Raw genomic sequence first — 20647 nt, forward strand, 5'->3', positions numbered from 1 at the left:
TCTCAAAAATAAGTAAACATTAAAAAAAGAATGAAATTGGGGCGCCTGGGTGGCTCAGTCGGTTAAGCGGCCGACTTCGGCTCAGGTCATGATCTCGCAGTCCGTGGGTTCGAGCCCCGCGTCGGGCTCTGTGCTGACAGCTCAGAGCCTGGAGCCTGTTTCAGATTCTGTGTCTCCCTCTCTCTCAGACCCTCTCCCGTTCATGCTCTGCCTCTCTCTGTCTCAAAAATAAATAAACGTTAAAAAAAATAAAATAAAATAGCTTGCTTCTAACCTCTAAAAAAAAGAATGAAATCTTGTCATTTGTAACAACACAGATGGGATCTAGAGAGTATAATGCTAAGTGAAATAAGTCTGTCAGAGAAAGACAAATACCATATGATTCCAGTCACATGTAGAAGTTAAGAAATAAAACAAATGAACAAAGGAAACAACAAAGACACACCAAGAAACAGAGTCTTAACTCCAGAAAACAAACTGATGGTTACCAGAAAGGAGGTGGGTGGGGGGTTGGGTGAAATATGTGCTGGGGCTTAAGCATATACTCACCATGATGAGCACTCAGTAATATATAGAATTTTTGAATTACTATATTGTACACCTAATCACTTCTTGGCCTTTGGCTAAGATCAAGTGTACTCTATTGTACACCTGAAACTAATAATATAACACTGTATGTTAACCGTACTGGAATTGAAATAAAATAATGCAAAGAATTCTTTGCACATGTGCAATTGTGTGTAACTGTATTTATAGGATAAATTCCTAGAAGTGATATTGTTGCAGTTTATTTTGAAGGCTGTACAACTGATAGACTTTTGTTCAGGATTTATGTCTGAATTTGCTTTGTAATTTTTAATCTTAGGTTTGAGCAACCAATATTTTACTCTGAACTTGTAGTTACATAATTGAAATTCATATAGAAAAATTTGTTTATGATTTTCAATCTGGAATTCTTTAGCCTAAATACTCACTTCCCAATGGAACGATTGCTTGTATACTTTTTTTTTTAACTTAAAAGGTTTTGATAATGAGAGATATCTTAGGCACACAGCTATCATATTCTAGCAGTTTGTACATCCCTCCTATTCTGCCAAGAATCTGTGCTTTGTAAATATCAATTCAAGACATTTAGCAACCGTAGGAGGCATAGCTGATATTGAAAAGAATGATTTATATTTAGCATTTCTGCTGTTCCTCTTTTCGTGTCATTTGGATATATACATGTGTAGGCATGTTTTAAAAAAAACTAATAATTTTTAGGTTGGAAGAATATTTCACAGAATTTTCTGAATTTGCTTTTGGGTTAAATTTTTCCCCATTTTGTTAATAAGAAATGAATTAGAAATGAAACTTTCTTTACATTTCTTTGTCCTTGAAGTTGGTCTCTTGATTAGTACATATCTTGCTGACCCGTGCAAGTAGTTCATGAACTGTAAAGAATAAAATCCATAGGATTCTGTCATCAGCTACATTCTGTGAATATTTTCAACCAGATTTTAGTACTCATTTTTCAGACTTAATGTCATTTGGGGAGAATCTTAATTCATAGCTGAAAAACTAAATATGTTGCAAAGCCAGTGATAAATTCCTTGTTTGTGTTGCAAAACTAATTATAAATTCCTTGTTTATGTTGAACTTTTGCTAGGGAAAGATTCTGGGGGGTGGATTTTATTTATCTTTTTAAAGGAATAAATATTATTCAAATCACCTTGGTAACAGCTGGACCACAGTCATGCAATATGTTTAGTATCACTTTCTGAGTTAGTTGACGTTGGTCTGGAGTTGACAACACTGATTTTCAGTGAGATAGAAGATTTATCATTTTTAAAATAAGAAGTGAAATTTACTTTTTAAGAAAATTGCAATCACTAGGTTTAGAAGGCAAAACAGATCTCACCATTCTGAGAATGGCGAATTATTTTCTATGTGAAGAATATGTTAAGTGGCGGCCTTTTTGGTTGGGTCTCAGAGTCTACTACATGTGAAAGAAAATAAATCTCATTGTTTTTTTAAAGACACTAAAATGTGATGACTGTTCTCAATGTATGTATGAATATCCGTGCACATACAGATATGTGTTATGTATACACTCATACAGTGTGTGTGTGCATATATAAAAATTGTATATATTTTTATAAGTGTAGAAACTGTCATTTGAAAACAGTAAGGACTTGCAAGAAAATCTTTTGGTAGGCATTGGGAGGAGCACTGTTTTATGGTTATTGGTGGGTGGTAATGCTCTGGTGAGCCAGTCTTCCCCTCAGCTATTTCACACCAAGACAGAGCTGGGTAGAAATCACGCAACCTGTTTAGGGAGGAAGGGGTGAGGTGGTGACCCATTTTAACATAGTTTAATATGTAATGGTTTCGTCGAACGTAAAGTCAAGCATTTCCTGTTTCATATGCTTATAGAGTCCTTAGCGGTCATATATTTCTCGGGGAGAATGTTAGCTACAGCTGAAAGTATGGCCGAGGATGTTTAAGGACATACAACTTAGTGCGTCTTTGTTTGGTAGCTGTCTCTTGACTTTTTTCGAATTTGGAGCTGAAAGATGGCCATGCTGTTTCTGTATTATCTGAGCATTATTGCAACTTCGTTTTCACCATTCATAGATAAGAACTTTCAGAGGAGTCTACTTCTCTCTATGTGATTGTCTAATGGAACTTTTCGCCCACCCATTAGATGGCATCACTGGATATTGTAAGTATAGGAAAATGCTGGCTTTGATGGCAATCCATTTCCCAGAGGGCCCCCTATTCTGGAAAGTCTCCTGAATAATGAACACACATTCCCTGAAGCATGGTGTCCCTGCAGTGGATTTGTGAGTATTATAGCGTCTAACATTGAAACAGAAGTACTCTAGGAAACATAAAACAGCCTCAAATAAATTACAGTTAATATTCTCACAGATTCAAGAGGATGTTGTATTGAACAAATTAGGATACATTACTACATAAAACACCAATTGGATAACAAAATAATGTTCCTAGAGATAAAAAATCTACTTCCCTACCCTTCCCCATCACTAATAAACAGTCATTCAACATTAATTTCATATGCAATCAGAAAAAAGGCACACATTTAGAATTCAAAGCAACATTTCAAAAGTGCAAAATCATATACTAAAGTATCTCTAGACTGCAGGACTCTAAGTAATTTTTAAAATTTCCTATTTATACTTTTATGCGTTTTCCAAACTTTCTATAAGAATAAAGATAATTCAAGGACTTAGCTTTATACTATTATTTAGACATCAGTTACTGAAAGGAAAACAGCTGATATGCTAGGAAGAAAAATTAGATTAATGAGAATTATCCTTATCCTCTCATAAATTATGAGTCTTCCTTGAGTTAAGTAAGCTATTATAAATTATGGGGACATAAATATATGAAAACAGTACACCAATTTGAGTGCCTATAAAAAAGGCAGGTATGACACTTGAAAAAGACTTGTGAATATTCACATTTAATATTATGCCTGGACACTGATTATGGTGATAAGTGATTAGAAGTATACTTTATATTCTAAAAAAAGGTAAGACAGTATATGCCAAAGGGTAGGATATATTCTTTCGATACTCCCTGATAACTAGGGCATGGGTATGAGACCTAATCATGGCCAAATTCCCCTGCATGGAACTTTGGATCCTGAGGGATTAACACAAAGGTGTGTTGGGTCAATAAGTGATTTTTTCTAGGTAGCTAGGTAGCTATTGCAGAATCCAGGGTCTGATGAAGCAGCATCATCCTATTGAACCATTCCTGTAGCAGGAACTTGGGTAATGCCATGTCTCCCTTCATTACTGAGCCAACATGGTTTTCCAGAACTCAGGAGATTCTATAGATAATCTGATACCCATCCAGATTGTTAGCAATAGATTTATTTATGCTCCAGTAACAAATGCAGATATGGTGAGACTTTTGCATATATGATCCACCTCATGCCCTCTGACTGCCTTGTAGCGCCCATTCAAAGGGTGCTATCCTTGTTTTGGATATGTCTATTGGGCAGTTACCTGTGACTGATATGTGACAGATATATTGAATGCCCGCGGTATGCCAGCTACTGTTCTAGATGCTGGAGATACAGACATGAAAGAGACCACATTTACTTATTTCACAAAGCTTACATTCTCATTGAAGGAAGATAGAAAATAAACATGTTAAACCAGTGAGATAGTTTTGGGTATAGTCACGAGATATGAAGATGAAGATGATAAAACGGGAGAGTGTAGTGAGGAGAGTGTGCAGCATTAGGTAGGATAACCAAGGATGGCTTTTGAGGAAGTGATATTTAATTGTGACTAAGCAGATGGGAAGGTCTACAGAAGGAGTATTCCTAGGTAATAGGACTATAAATGCGAAGGTCCTGAGACAGAAATGACCTTGGCGAACGTGATTAGAATCTAGTGGATGAGTGATGAGTGGAACGAGATGAGGTTGAAGAGATTGACAGGCCAGTCATATGGGGCAAATCCCAGTAAGGATTTCAAGTAGAAAGCCTTTGTAGGATTTTAAGCAGGAAAGTGATGTAATATGAATTGATTTATGCGTATGAAAGATCATTCTGTCTATTCTGTGCAAGCTTTGGGGAAGAAGCATGAAGGAAGAGGAATTGGTTAGGAGCCTGTTGCAATAGGCAGATAAAAGGTATTGCTTACTTGGCTAGGGCTGTAGCCATGGAGAAGTGGTTTCTACCGGCTGTTCTCAAGCACAGATGTTCTATGAGAGATGATGCTGGCATGCTAGCCACTTCGGCATGTGCTTTCCAATGTACAGTTGCAGATGAGATTTAGAGTCTGTTGTAGGGTATGGAGCAGGGGTGTGTGTGACACTCAGTGTTTAACGTGAAGGAGAGTATAAAATGCCAAGAAGCAAAGCAGTGTTGGCATTCTCCTTTGTGTGGGAAAGCCAGCATTGTGTTGCTAAAAGAGAGAATTAGCTAAAACTTTCATCCAGGGATATTCAAAAGAGAACTGAATGAGTATTCTGTTCTGCTTTGAGATCTTATGTTTTTTTGTTTATTTTTAAGATTTTATTTTTACGTGACCTCTACACCGAGCGTGGGGTTCAAACTCACAACCCCGAGATCAAGAGTCGCACGCTTCACCGACTGAGCCAGCCAGGCACCCCGAGATGTGTATGTTGTTAATGTCCTTTAAAGGATAAACGTTGGGGCGTGTGGGCGATTCAGTCTGTTAAGTGCCCGACTTCGGCTCAGGTCATGATCTCGCGGTTCATGAGTTCGAGTCCCACGTCAGGCTCGGTGCTGACAGCTCAGCCCGGAGCCTGCTTCGGATTCTGTGTCTCCCTCTCACTCTGCCCCTCCTCCATTTGTGCTCTGTTTCTCTCTTTCAAAAATAAATACTTAAAAATTTTAAAGGGTAAATGTTGCCCTCAGGGGTGAAGGAAACGTCAGAGTACGTCACACAATGAATGAGATCATGCAACTATAAACATACGAAGTGTTTACTATGACCATGAAGAAGTGGAATTGCATTGATTTTATCTTTTCAGTGTTCTAGGAAATGGATTTTATAAATAATCTAGGTTGCTCTTTTAGAGAAAAACTTTAATTTCAAAAAGCCATTTACGTCTTCATTGCAGCGATCCCTCAACTGCTAGACCTAGGCATAAGCCTTTCACCTGCGGCCTGTTATCTAACACAGCCTCTTTTAAAATATGTAATTTCGAAAGGTTTCCTCGCTGGCTGAATCATTTCTGTGTACCTTAGTAGCAGAAATCATAATACAGCTACAAAAATTGGACTGAATTCTGGGATACCAAGCTGCTCCTTCTCTGAGGAAATTCCAATTTAGTGGCCGTGGAGGTAGTGTATGTTTTTGAACACCTATATCCCCCCTCAGCCTCTACCACAGGCCTCTGAGATTGGACTATCTCGTAGATCCTTTGAGAAACAAGAAATGCAGGGCCAGAGGAGAGGTTGACTTGAACACAGCACTGGTGTGGAATTGCGTTACCTTGACTTGTCTTGGATCTGTGGGTTGTCTTGGTGTGTATTTTTGTTTTTGTTTTACCTGTTTTGTTGTTTTGTTTGTTTGTTTGGTAAAAACACAAATTTGCCAGCCAGACTGGAAATGTTTTCTGGTTTTTCTTCATCAAAGGGCGCTCTCCCTAGCGGTCTTCTCTGTCAAGGACTTTCTCTCTTTAACTTTGGTTAAAGCTTGGTTATGTTCCATATGTAAGCAGAGTTCAACTGATTAGGGAATAGTCACTCTAGAGAAAAGACTCTAATTGTGAGACCAGATGGTAAGCATTATTCCGCTGATGGGGTTGTGTAGATTTGAGGGAAGGTGTGGTAATACGATCTCATTCTGCAGCTGTGACCTGTTGTTCCAAAACAGCCTCCTTCCTCCCTGCTTTTTACGTCTACATTCCAGCACCTCTCCTTCCATCTTTGTGGGCATCGGGGCCTCACAGATTGATTTGACAGATGCGTAAGACAGGAATGAAGCTTGCTCTAAGAAGAGCAACTTCCGCTATTCATTCTAACCCATGGATATTTTCTGAATATCTGTCTCCCCCTGTTACATGTAACATGGCAGATTGTGCAGAATGTAGCCACTCTTGTTCAGCACGCTGAGAGACAGTTGCCCAGGACTCAAATTGCCATGAGCCTATCCTGTCTTTAAGACGTCTGCAGCTGAAGTCTCGCAGGTGCCTCAAAGTTAAGATCAGTAAACTCGAGGGCATTATCTCTGTTCTCCTCCTCTCCCCTCAGAAAACGCGAGCCAACCCTTTCTCCTGTGTTTCCTCCTTCAATGAAAGGTAGCGACTTTCTTCCTTCACCACCCCCTCCAACCCCCACCATGGAAAATCTCGAGGCACATCTAGACTCTTTCCATCTTCCCCATTTCATGCAGTCCGTTTCCTAATATTGGCACTGCTCTAATTCAGGCTTTCTGTAGTTCTCTGGAATTTGGAAACATCTGATGTTTTTGTCTTTATTTTTATCCAAATTATTTTCTTCCTTCCACTGTATTAGAGCATTCCATGTTCAGTGAGACACAGACCAGTGAGGCCAATGACATTAGACTCTCACAGAGGGAAGTGTAAGTGAAAATCTTTCTTACAAGCTCTGTGGGTTTATTGTAATATGTGGCAAGGCCTGAGAACCAGTGCTGTGCTGGAGAAATTTCAAATGTCTTAGCCAGGTGCACAAGGCCTTCATGACCTTGGCCATCTTATCTTCTGCCACTTCTGCTTCTGACTTTAAAATCAATAACCATAAACTACTTATGATTCCTTTTTATTTCCCTACTGTTGCATACCATTCCTTGTGGGAATACATCCATCAGAAATGTCCTGGAAATATACAAACTACATAAAGCACTGTCCCTATCAAGTACTACATCCAGTAGCGTGCCATCTTGGTATAGGTGTTGAGCTGACCCATGAGAACCTCCAAAATAATGTGGGGCTCCTGTGCTTCCCTGTGTTCCCTCTCTTTTCCTTCTTCTTATCTTCCTTGGACTCAACAGCAAGTCCTTGGAATCTCATAATCAGGGTGGTATCATCTCAGAGCTTCCTGAAATGCCAGGTCTTCTCCAGTCCAAAACGTGCTTCCACATTGTGCCCTTGCAGGAAATCTGCTCTGGTTCTGTGCTACACCAGCCTTCACTTATTATGCCACTGACATTGGCGATAGGTAGTATAGTCCAGTAGATGTACAGGGTATAGAGAGCTTTTACATGTTGTACCTCAGAGTGATCCTCAGCACTCCCTATGGAGTAGGCAAGGAGCTGTTACTTTTCCACTTTACTGATGTGGAGATGAGGTTCTTTTTACTCTTACTCGGCATGTACTCGAGTCTCTGCAGATTAGGTGTCAATAGGGTCCATAATGCACATCTCAAGTCCCATCACCCAATTGAATTATGGTTGGCTACTTATTACTAAAGGGGCCTGGGTGTAGTTTTTGTTTTTGTTTTTTTAATGTTTTTATTTATTTTTGAGACAGAGAGAGACAGAGCATGAGCAGGGGAGGGGCAGAGAGAGAGGGAGACACAGAATCTGAAACGGGCTCCAGGCTCTGAGCTGTCAGCACAGAGCCCGACGCGGGGCTCGAACCCACGGACCGCGAGATCATGACCTGAGCCGAAGTCGGCCGCCCAACCGACTGAGCCACCCAGGCGCCCCATGTTTATTTTATCTTTTAAAGATTTTATTTTTAAGTAATCTCTACACTCAATGTGGGGCTCGAACTCATAACCCTGAGATCAAGAGTAGCATGTTCTACTGACCGAGCTAGGCAGGCGCCCCACTCACTATTGTTTAGAAGCCTCACCTCCTTGGAATGTTCCAGGCCCCCATTTTCCACTTCTGTGGTCCATCTTCATTTTTGGTCAGTGTGGTCCTTGGCACCTCTGTGAAAGAGGAGGGAAGGGAGAAGAAGGGAAAATGGTATGATTGGTTTTAGATGTTGATTTTTGAGGCCTGTACTATGAGTCCCTCGAATTACTCAAGTCTTAAAGAACCAAGCACAGAGTATTGGGACTGTGACCCTAGTACTGAAAACAGTTCCTTTCAGTGAAGAAGGGAGAGGACTCCAAGTTCCTCAATGAAGCATCCACATATATTAACTCCTGTGTCAGGATGGTGTTTCCCACTTCCTGTCTCTAATCTAGCAAGTCTCCTTGCCTTTTTTTTTTTTTTTTTTTTTTTTCGGTCTAAAAGTAAGGCCTATGGGCTAGTTTCTGAGACTATGGCTTTTATTAAAAAGATCTTGCTCTTTTTGAATTTTAAAAGTTGGAAGAAATTATAAGCGACAAATGACTATAGTTGAATTCTGTCACTTAAGGTCCTGTGGGAATAAGAATGTTCCCTTCTTCTGCCCAGGAGGAGAAAAAGATCATTTTATTTAAAATAAATCTGTTGAGCTGCATGTTGCTGGTATCTAATCAAGCTCTGAATTTGAGTTCAATTAGAGCTTTGATAAAAGAAAGGGAAAGGAAACTTGCAAGAATGCTCTCCCATTCATGAAGGGCCTGCGTGTTTTTAGTTTCCAAGTAAATGGAATAATGGGACCATGCATTTTCCATCCAAGCATTTTCCACCCTGAGAATAATTCCCTTCCTGGCTTCTCAATGAATAATGCATTATTTCTGAAACCCAAGAGGCAATTCCTTTGATTTCCCTTTATGTTTAGCTTTCTGAGTGATTTTCAAGCAAGGAAATTCAAGGACTTGGAATGAATGCTTTATTAACATTTTTACTTGAAGTTCAAATAGCTCCTTGGCTATTATCTCCTGATATTTGAAATATTTTTTTTTTCTCTCTAAGGAGAATCTAAGGTATTGTATTTATTAGAAAATGAAGCACCTTGGACAGTCTTCAAAGTGAATAGCAGTTGAAAGCCAATACACATTTGCGTTTTAGAACAAAGAGCTTTATGGGGGTACTTTTCTTCTTTATTTTCATTTCCCTGCTGAACAGGCTCAAAAAAGAAACCTCACATTCAAAACAGGGCTGTTTGGATACTAAATCTCATGTGTTTATGTTTTACAAAACTCAACCCTTGAGGCTAGTACAAATCCACAACCCCAGTCCAAGCCACTTAGGCCAGTGCCATTTAAATCTGAAGATGCTTCAGTGGTCATCCTGTTCCCTGTCTGTTCACCGCGTGGCCTGATTGCACATACGGGTGAGCGATGATGGGACGGGGTGGTGCCCACCGGTTGTGTTAGCCCATGTCCTCTTGGCCCAGGATCCCCTGCAGATCCTGGAGTGCCACGGTGGTAGATTTTAGTACTATTTCACAACCTCTACTTTCCCTGGGAGTCAAATGAGTGATTTCAGCAACAAAATCAACTGGAATTAAGAATTTCCATTCTTTTTACACGTAGAGTAAAAGCCCAAACAATTCAGAACAGTTGGGGAAGAAATGAAAGTTGATCCAAATTAGTAAAACACCTAAACCATAAAATTTGGTTTAAAATATTTAATTTTCTTAAGTTCAGGAAGCAGGAATATAACATAGCATTTTCCTAGTTCCTTCACCTATATGATGGGATAATGGTTTCTCTCCCCTATGGCTATTAAAGTGCTGCTAAAATTAGTATTTGTAAGGCCTATAGAAAAGCACCTTTTAAGTGATTGTTGAATAGAAAATAAACATCCATCTTCCTGTTGGAAATTTCTCTTTCCAAGTAGGCCCGTGATACTGAGCAGATCATAACAGTATTATTGTTGATACTGATAAAATATACTTAACGATTATTTTCTCAGCACCCATTTACTCCTTACAATAAACCTGATGAGGTAAATGTAATCATTTGTATTTTTCACATTAGAAAACTGAGGTAAGAAAGTAATTGCCTAAATTCACTCAGTTTTCTAAATAGCAAAGCAAGGATTTGAGTTCATTCAGCCTGAATTCAGAAATTGTGCCTTAATCAAACATTAAAGGACATTTGTCACAGGTTTCCCTTCTGCTCCAAAACAACGTCATACTGCTAAAAACCCTATCTTTGTAAGGGTTGAGGGGTGTATCCCCAAGTGTCTCAATTTCTTAGCAAACTATGTTTTGCTCAAAGTAGTCATCATCTTTATCTCATAAATACTCAATTTCAGTAGGGTTTGAATCAATGAGATTTTATTAAATTATTTTCTCACTAAATTTTTGTTTTATTTTTACAGAAAATGAACATTTCATTTCAGATGATGATCTGGTGGCTTTGAATCTTAGTATTTTTATGTTGAACCAATATCAAATTCACATGACGGTTGCTTGCTTCATAATTTTATATATATATATATATATATATATATATATATATATATATATATATATATATATTTTATTTTTTTTATTTTTTATTTTTTTTTTTGGTTCTTCCATTGTAAAATCCTCTTGATCCCTGTCCTTGTAGGTGCCTTTATCATCTGCTGGACTCCTGGATTGGTCTTGTTACTTCTTGATGTGTGCTGTCCACAATGTGACGTCTTGGCCTATGAGAAATTTTTCCTTCTGCTTGCTGAGTTCAACTCCGCCATGAACCCCATCATCTACTCCTACCGTGACAAGGAGATGAGCGCCACCTTCAGACAGATCCTCTGCTGCCAGCGCAGTGACAACACCAGTGGCCCCACAGAAGGCTCGGACCGCTCGGCTTCCTCCCTCAACCACACCATCTTGGCCGGAGTTCACAGCAATGACCACTCTGTGGTTTAGAAAGGAAACTAAGATGAGCAGCCAGCCATCATCGATTGAGGGATGAACGGCCTCCCCCTACCCAAATGCCAGGGCAAGGTGGGGTGTGAGAGAGAGAGGAAAAATAAACTCACGTACTTAAACACTAACCAATGGCAGTATTTGTTCCTAGACCCCACAAGACTTGAGATACGTGGAAAATTAGCTTACGTGACAACCCTCATCCTGATCCCCGTTCCTTTTGACAGTAGAAAGTGGAGATCATGCCATGGAATCCATAATAGACTCCAGGGTGTCCATTTAGACTACACTAACTAGACTTCAAAAGATTTTGTGTGGTTTGGTGCAAGTCAGAATAAATTCTGACTAATTGAATCCACAACTTCATCTACATACAGGCTTCCCTCTTTTTATTTCTAAAGGATACATTTCATTTAATAAACATGTTTATGCCTATCAGCATGCTTGTGATGGATAAGACTGTAGGCTGTTGTTAAACTATTGTAACTCCATTTTTTTCCTTATGTAGGAAAATTGTGAATTAGAATTTTTTAGAGAGCATGCATGTAATGTATGTATGCAGTATGCCTTACTTAAAAAGATAAAAGGGTATCGATTTTAAATCTTCTAGGAAATAGAAGAACCTAGATGTCAAAGCCAGTATTTAGGTTGTGAAACAATGTTCTAATCATAATATTACCTTCTTGTCAAAGTGTTATAACACATCTAAAACAGGGAATGTAAGTTTATTACCAAAAGAATACGTAGTCTAAAAGAAGTCATAGAAGATGAAGCACATATTTATAATACCCAAGTGCATTCTAATTATCAGTACATCAGAAGAATTTTTAATAGCCTGTGTTTTTCTGTATTATAAAATAATACATAGTCATTGTAGAAAACTTGAAAAATGCAGAACTGTGTAAAACAGAAAAAATAATTACTGGTAATATCGTGACCCAGAAGTAACCACCGTTAACCACCGTAACCACAGCTTTTCCCCCGTGTATGCCTCTATGTATATCACATGCCTTTTTATATAATTGGGATCATACATAAACGATTTTATAACCATTTTTTTTTTCCACTGCAGAGTTGCCACATTTTCCTATGGCGTTAAAAATTTTACAAAAACATAATTTTAGTGGCTATATAATATTCCATTTAATGGATGCAATTCCGTTTATTTAACCATTCCCACGTTGTTGACTACTTAGGTCATTTCTGATTTTTGCTATTATAAATAATGTTGCAAAATTTTGTGTACATAAAACTTTGTCCATATAATTGATGATTTACTTAGGACATATTCCCATGAAGGATTTTTTTTTTTAAATGTGAAATGTCTTTTTATGCTCTTACCTTTTATAAAAAGGGATTTCCTGCTTTGCACCACATGGGTGGCAATTGTGAGGAAAGCCAGTGAAGTTACCTTTTTACAAAGGAAATGCAGTGGTCACTTTAGTTGAGAGTGACTTTTTCTCTATAACAAAATGGACTAGAAGCAGTCAATTGTCACAAATAGCCAGGACCCCCTAATTAATATGTCTAGCAATCCCAAATTTTGTTTGAGGAACCGATTTCCAGCTCTTGGTCGCCACGGCTGTAATGTAGAAGTGAAGACAATGCGAATAAATCAAACATGCCAAGAGAATAAAGGATCTTCGTATTATGTAGCTTGGGACCCTCGTGTAGCAAATGGGTTGAGTGTGTCAGTATGTGACTGGATACTGTGTATTCTCTGGGAATCACCTCTAATAGATTCCCATCATAATGGGTGATACCTGTTTAGTGAATTGTCCAGATGAACTAGTAATTGTACCAGTTTGTTATAAGTAACCAGTAAAGTCACAGTCATGAAGCAGGTATGGGAAAGTTGGGAGTACGTTTAAGAGAAAGATGTCCAGAAGAATCATTGTCTAGGAAGGAAGAGGTCAGCATTTGAGCAGAGGGCAGACTTGTAAGGTGCCCACGGTGGAAAGAACATGGGGAACCAGTTAGCAGAAATGTGTTTGCACATACTTTATCCAAAGTACAGAGCATTTTATGTTGGAAGTGAAAGAAATGAACTTGGACTTTCATGTGCATGTATTCTGGACTATTTGAGTTAAAAACATACTAATTGGATCTTAATAAATTCATTTTCAATCAGTGTTTGGCAATGTGTGGTTCTGGTCCGTGTTGTTTCTGTTGCTCAGGAATCTTCCAGCTTGCATCGCAAGGTGCCTTCCTTCTGTGGACAACTTCATGTCCCCGTCACCAGGCCTTCTGACCTCTTGGGGTGAAGCAACCATATGCTTCCCCAACTCAGCACTGCTTTTTTTCTGTCAGTAATAAGTCTTACTCTTAACATGAGTTTCTTTTGGAAAAAGTGAGTTTATAAAAACATTATGATGACTTTATGAAAAACTTGGAGTTTATAAAATCACAGTGATCTTCATGCTTATCAATTTTAATAACTAACAAAAGTCATAGGTATCTTCCAATGATATGCTAATTATATTCTTTTTGTTGTGTTGCTAAGATGTTAAGAAAAGTTAACATTTATTCAAAGGAATGAAGGTCTCCATGACATTTGGAAGAGAGTTCTGAACCTTTAAATTTAGGTGGATGTAAGATTGTTAGAAATCAGATATCTTAGAATTCTTCTTCACAAATTATTCACCCCTCACATAGTCCATTTTTTAAATTAGTGAAACCATGATTTCCTAGTCTTGAAACATCAGCCGATATACAATTAATGAATCATACTGGTTTTCCCATTTTCTTTCTCAATTAACCATTAGGTTCCACTGTCCGTCTTCCTTCTAATTTATTCTGCTAGTCCCTCAACTTTTGAAATATAATTTTGTGATCTTGTTTCTAGCTCTTTTTCTTAAACCCAGTTTGTGGCTCGTGCTAAATCAAAACTGTAGAAACATGTCTTAATTGGGTCCCTTCATTACACCACGGTAAGAACATTTTTCTGGCAAGACTTTTTGAAACAAATCACTCATTTTTAACACCAAGTGAGCTTCACCTGACCCTAAACCCTCAGAAGGATTGGGGTTTGTTTGTGTGTTGGGACGGGCTTGGGTTTAGGTGTCATCTGACGGAAGAAATGTGTATAACTGAGGGCCAAAATGGGTCAGCACTCTTCCAAAGCAGGGTCCGTGCATCCTGTAACATTCACCTGTAACTTGATAGTCTATACCTAAAATCTCAGGTTCTTCTGGGAAATTTATAATTCTCATATCTATAAATTACTTACTAATAATGTGCTTAAAAATGTGGTGTGTAAAGACCCTTTTAAAATCTAAAGCAGAGGTTGGCAAACTAGGACTCATTGACCAAATCTACCAGTTTTTGTATGAACTAAGGATGAGCTTTACATTCTTAAATGATTGGAGGGTTGAGGCAGAGGAATATTTTGTAAGACATGGAAATTCTATGAACTTCAAATTTCAGTGTCAAATAGTTTTATTGGCATTCAGCCACACTCATCAGTTTATTGTTTATGGCTTTTTTTGGTACTACAACGGCAGAATTGAATAGTTGCAACAGAGATCATCCCTCAAAGTCTAAAGTATTTACTATCTGACCAGTTGCAGAAAAACTGTGCCAACCCTTGATTTAGAGAATTCCATTTTCACTCCTGCTGTCCTTCTCATTTGACTATATATTGTTTATTGGAAAAGGAAGGAGAACTTGAACATACTATAATCTCTTGAGCTCTAGACTGCAGAAAAAACTATCAATTGCATTTCTCACACTAAACATAATTTTTGTTTTGAAACAATCTCAAACTTAAAGTTTGCCAAATTTATAGAACATTTTTCCTGAACTACGTGTAAGTTGCCAACACGATGCCCCATCATCCTTGGATACTGTGTAATTCCTACAGGCAATATTCTCTTTCACAACCTCAATACAACCAATCAAAATCAGGAAATTATCACTGATAAACTACCATTTAATTCACAGCCCCATTCAAGTTTCACCGATTTTTCCACTAATATCCCTTGCAGCAAAAGAATCCTGCCTGGGTCGCTGGTTGTATTTAGTTACCACATTTCTTGAGTCTTTTTCAATCTTGAACAATCCCTAACTCTTTTCTTGACCTTCATGACCTTGTCATTTCAAGATCACAGGTCACTTTGTAGAATGTCTCTGCATCTGTGTTTATCTAATATTTCTTTATAATTAGATTCATGTTTCTCTTTGGTAAAAGAACACAGAAGTGCTGCTGTGGTTCTTCTCACTGTATCCTGGCAAGTAGCCAACCATGTTGATTTGTTCCATTTCTGATGATGTCAACTTTGATTACTTAAGGTGTTTCCTGTCAGTTTCTCTACTGTGAAGAAAACTACTCTTTGTTTGTTTGTTTTCTTCTTTGTAATAATAGTATTTTGTAGGAAATATTCTATTCCTCCTGGAATTATAATGTCTAGTCTTCACATCCATTGGTATTTCTTGGATGAATGGATCATTACTCTGATAGTTGCCAAATGATGAATTTCTAATTCTTTTTTCTCATAATTTTTACTTTGCTTTCTACTATCAGGAAAGGTTCTGTCCTCTCCCATTCATTTATATCAGTATGGGCTCATGGATCCCAATTTTATTCCATTAGTTAGCACGTTGCTAACATTTTAAAATTAAACTTTCCTTTTCAGATTATCGTAGATTCCAATGCAGTTGTAAGAAGCACTGTGGACAGATTTCTCTACCCTTTACCCAGTTTTCCCAGTGAAACTGGGACAATATCTTGCAAAACCGTAGTATAAATCACAAGTAGGATATTGACGTTGATCCATGTATAGAGTGGTTCTACTATCACAAAGATCCCTCCTGTTGTACTTTTGTAGCCCCAGTCCTTGGGGCTCACCCCCATCCTGACCCCTGGCAATCCCTAATCTGTTCTCCGGTTCTTCAAATACATTCTAACTATTTTTCATACAGAAACTTTTAAAACTTCTTTATAACAATAGTTTCGTGGGGCTGATACTTCCCTAGAGGTTGTGCGTGTATGTTAAGAGAGACTTTTGTGATTATAAAAATTATACAAACTTATAAATAGTTCAAGGAATACAGAAGCGAATAAAGTAGAAAGTAAAAATCTCTCCTGATGGATGGAAGCTAGGCCACAGATCTCTGTTGCACATATTGCCTAATAAACAGAGACCCTCACAAAGTGATCTTACATTTTGTTTTATGAAACTCTCAAATGTCTTCGCACTGGCATCAGGGAAGCCAGAATTCATTTTGCTTTGTATAATATTGTTTATAATGGGTTTGTATTTAATCCCTTGCACCTTTCAGGAAGGAATCTTAGTTTACTTTGTATTCTCCACCTCACATAACACAGTATTAAGTAGTACTTAAAACTCGCTTGTTTAAATGAAATAAAATGTGTCAACCACAAATAAAGGCACTCTTGACCAAGAAATGGCTCCTTAGTTCCACAACCCTGATAAAGGTTTCCCCCACATTTAAGAATACTGCAGTTAAATAGGAACAATAAAAAAAAACAAGGTCAAGCCTTCTGAATTAATATTTTATCAATATTAGTTTGTGCTTTCTGAGCATGTCTTGTTTAACGTGACTTGGTATGCTTTGGAAAGATTTTTAATATTAGTATATGTTGAATTTATAATGTCACCTGCAGCTTACAGAAGACCCTCATATAATTTGTATTTTGGTCTTTGCAAAGTGCCTGTTACACATGAGGAGACTGGATCTCAGAGGCAAAATCGGGGACCTAATAGTTGTTGTCTATAGAATTATTTAAACATAATTACATGTATATTATATTGCAATCCATAATTCCTCATATGTCCTTCTCTTGGCTCCCCAAACAAATTATGAGTTCCTTGAGCCGGACAGTATATTGCACTATTTTAAGCCTTTAAAGAACTTAACGCAGTAAAAGCAATAGAAGGTAACAGGTCATAAACAGGTGCATGATTTGTTCTGCGGGGTGCTTGTGCCTGTATAGACATGCAGGTGTGCCCATACCCCAAACTAGATTATAAATTCTTTGAGAATGAGATAATTTGTACTTTGTGCCTCTTTTTTATGATCCAAATGCCCGGAACAAAACTGAAATACGGTGCTGTTTACTAAATGGTTTTTGACTGAGAACTGTAAAACCATAATTCAATGTGATAGTTGTCATTATTCATTCTTTATTCATTCACAAAGACCTTTTGAGAACCCTCCATATACTGGCGCATATGGGACTGCTGTGAGTGAGATACAGAAGTTATTTTATAGAGCTTGATTAGAACTTGGGGCGCCTGGGTGGCTCAGTCGGTGGAGCGTCCGACTTTGGCTCATGGTTCGTGAGTTCGAGCCCCGCGTCGGACTCTGTGTTGACAGCTCGGAGCCTGGAGCCTGGAACCTGTTTCAGATTCTGTGTCTACCTCTCTCTGCCCCTCCCTGGCTCATGCTCTCTCTCTCAAAAGTAAATAAACATTAAAGTTTTTTCAAGAATTTAGTAGGAGTGAGGGAGAAAGCGGGAAGAAATAAATAAGTTAAAAATAAATCACAACCAGGACATTACACAAATTGTATTGAGCTATAAAGGGAACTATGGCATGATAGAAATTAAAGGAAAATAAAAGGGACAAAAAGGTGGTAAGAGGGACTACCTTTGTCAGAATAGTCTAGTAAGGTTCCATTTTAGGATAGGAACTGTCCCCTCAACGCCCTCGCCTTGTGGCCTGAGTCGTATGAATGTGTGGCTCTGCCAAGCTCCTGAGTTGCATCCACGCTAGTAGCTCGTCCACATCAATACCACCATTAGGAAAAGGCCACACATGGAGCACAGGTAGATAGGCATTCCCGGCAAGACGTGTAAACGCTTGGTGAGAGACGGCACGCCATTTTGGAAAGAAGAACAAGTGTAGATTGTGAGATTGAGCCTTGGAGGGCAGGCAGGCAGGCATGATGTCTTGAGCAATTTTGAGAGTCATTTTATCCCGATAATTATGGGGAATCGGTTAAAGGATTTAAGCAAAGGAGTGGCACAGTCTCGTTTACATTTCAGAATACATCGAAGACAAGGAAGCCCGGAGCCGAAAGACAGTCGGTGGCTGTCACCTTAGCTGGGATGAAAGATGAAGGTAGTAATGGGGGTGCAGAGAGAAAGAGATGGCCGGCTTCGAGAGGGCTCGGGACCCGGAGATTGTGTGCCAAAAGTCATGATTCAGGTAACGCCCTTGGCCACTGACAGATGCGGATATGATGCGGTGAGATAAGAAACGCAGATGAGGGGCACCTGGGTGGCTCAATCGGGTAAGCATCTGATTTCTGCTCAGGTCGTGATCTCAGTTTGTGGGTTTGAGCCCCACGTCAGGCTCTGTGCTGACAGCAGGCTCTGTGCTGAAGCCTGCTTCGGATTCTGTGTCTCCCTCTCTCTCTGCCCTTCCCCTGCTCTCGCTCTCTCTCTCTCTCTCTCCCAAAATTAAATAAACGTTAAAAAACTTTTTTAAAAGAAGTGCAAATGAGGAGCAAGGTTACAGGAAAATGATACTAGTAAAATTTGAGCTCTCCAGGAGCTGCCCAAGGAGAACGATGCAGGAGCTAAGTGTCCACGTGATCCATGAGGCCCAGGGCATCTCTCTGGACCGAAGATGTAGACCGAAGATGTCCTGCCACCTTCCTCCTCAAAATAGGAGGCACAGAGCCTTTGATATGTTTGAAGAGGAAGAAAGAAAAGGAAGGAAACAGGGAGAAACAAAAAGAGCAGAACTTAATATCTGAAACTATTGTCCAGGAAAATGTGGAGATGTTTCTTTTAAACAAAATGAAGTTAGCTATCTGGAACATATTTGGGTTTTTTACTTGGTGACACAGAGGTATGTCCAAGGTTGGTAAATCTGTATCTGCCTCACTGGGTAATTGAAGTAGAGATTTTTAGAGCCCATCCATATTTTATTTCCCCCTCCTTCCTGGACTCTTGGAAAATGACAGCTCTTCTAGACAAGTCCATGGGACTAACCATGACCTGCGGACTCTGTGTGGATGTGACAAATGTCATGTCTAGGCTGAAAAAGTAAAAAGTCCTTGTGGTACTCTCCAGATCTTTTCCCTGAAAGCCAAACACGGAGATGTGAGAACATGAAGAGAATGAAGTCCCCATCCACCTGAGACCTTGAATGACTATGCAGAGTAAAATCCCTGCCATTCATACTGAATGAACAGCATGGTCAAGAAATGAACAAGAAATAAACATTCGCTGTGTTTTGCGGTTCATTTGTTAATGCAACATAACCTAACTTATGTTGACGAGCAGTATTAAATTTCGAGGAACACTAGGATTGTTTCTAACTTTTTCTGGATCATAGGGAATATGCATTGAAATTTTTAACTTTGGTGAAGAATACCAAAATATATTCCAAAAAAATTGTACCAGCATATAGTCCTACAATGTATATCCATACAAAAATAGGAAATCTAGACTCAGTCTTTACACTCCTCACAAGAACTAGCTCAAAATGGATCAAAATTTAAATGTCATATACAAAACTATAAATCCCCTAGAAGTAAGTGTAGAAGTAAATCTACAAGGCCTTGGCTTTGGCAATGATCTTTTAGATACAACGCTAAAGACATGATCCAGGAAAGAAACTGTCGATAAACTAGACCTCACTAATATTAAAAACATCTGCTCTGTAAAAGACACAAGAGAATGAAAAGATAAGCCACGGGCTGGGAGAAAATATTTGCAAAAGATTTATCTGAGAAAGGACTGTTACCCAAAATGTACAAAGAACTCTTAAAACTCAACAATAAACAATCCAGTTTTAAAATGGGCAACGGACCTGCACTGGCACTGTGTCAGAGAAGACCTATAGATAGCAAATAAGCACCTGAAAAGATACTCCTCAGCCTCTGCCATTAAGGAATTACACAAGTAAGAGAAAAATGAAATGCTGCTACACACCTATTAGAATGGTGAAAATCTGACACAGGGACAAGATCAAATTCTGGTGAGAATGTGGAGCCATAGCAATTCTCGGCAGGAATCCGCAATGGTACAAGCCACTTTGGAAGACACATTGGTGATTTCTTCCAAGACTAAACTTCCTCTTAGCTTACCACCCAGCAGTCAGCCTCCTTGATATTCACCCAAAGGAGCTGAAAACCTAGGTGCGCACAAAAATCTGCACATGGATGTTTCTAGAGAGAGAGATGCAGAGGTAGCACCTTTTAGTTTTTGAGAAGCCCTGCTGTCTGGATGGTTCTTGGAGGCACCGACCTAGATCTTTTCGACATCTGAGGGAAAGATTTTGTAGTCAGTCGCAAGCTGAGCTTCGTTGATAGACCGGGTTTTCCTGACAATGCCCTCCATTTGTTCTGTGCCTGAAGCCCTTTATTTTGCTCAGCATCATTTGCCGCTTTTAGAAATGGACAGTTTTCAAACAATTTTGGACCCTTTATATTTAACAGTCCTTTCTTTAGCCCAGCTGTCTCCGGTTGCCATTTA

General features: G+C 38.8%; 1 protein-coding gene across 1 annotated transcript in view; it reads left to right on the forward strand.

The window, feature by feature from the left end:
* Positions 1-13337, forward strand: part of LPAR1 (lysophosphatidic acid receptor 1) — a 279363-nt gene extending 266026 nt beyond the window's left edge. The window contains exon 9 of the mRNA XM_053204809.1: positions 10895-13337. Coding sequence (XP_053060784.1) covers positions 10895-11196 — 302 coding nt within the window. The 3' untranslated portion in view covers positions 11197-13337. The remainder of the gene's footprint in view (positions 1-10894) is intronic.
* The last annotated feature ends 7310 nt before the right edge of the window (positions 13338-20647 follow it).

This window comes from Acinonyx jubatus, chromosome D4 (assembly GCF_027475565.1).
Source record: "Acinonyx jubatus isolate Ajub_Pintada_27869175 chromosome D4, VMU_Ajub_asm_v1.0, whole genome shotgun sequence".
Taxonomy (NCBI): Eukaryota; Metazoa; Chordata; class Mammalia; order Carnivora; family Felidae; genus Acinonyx; species Acinonyx jubatus.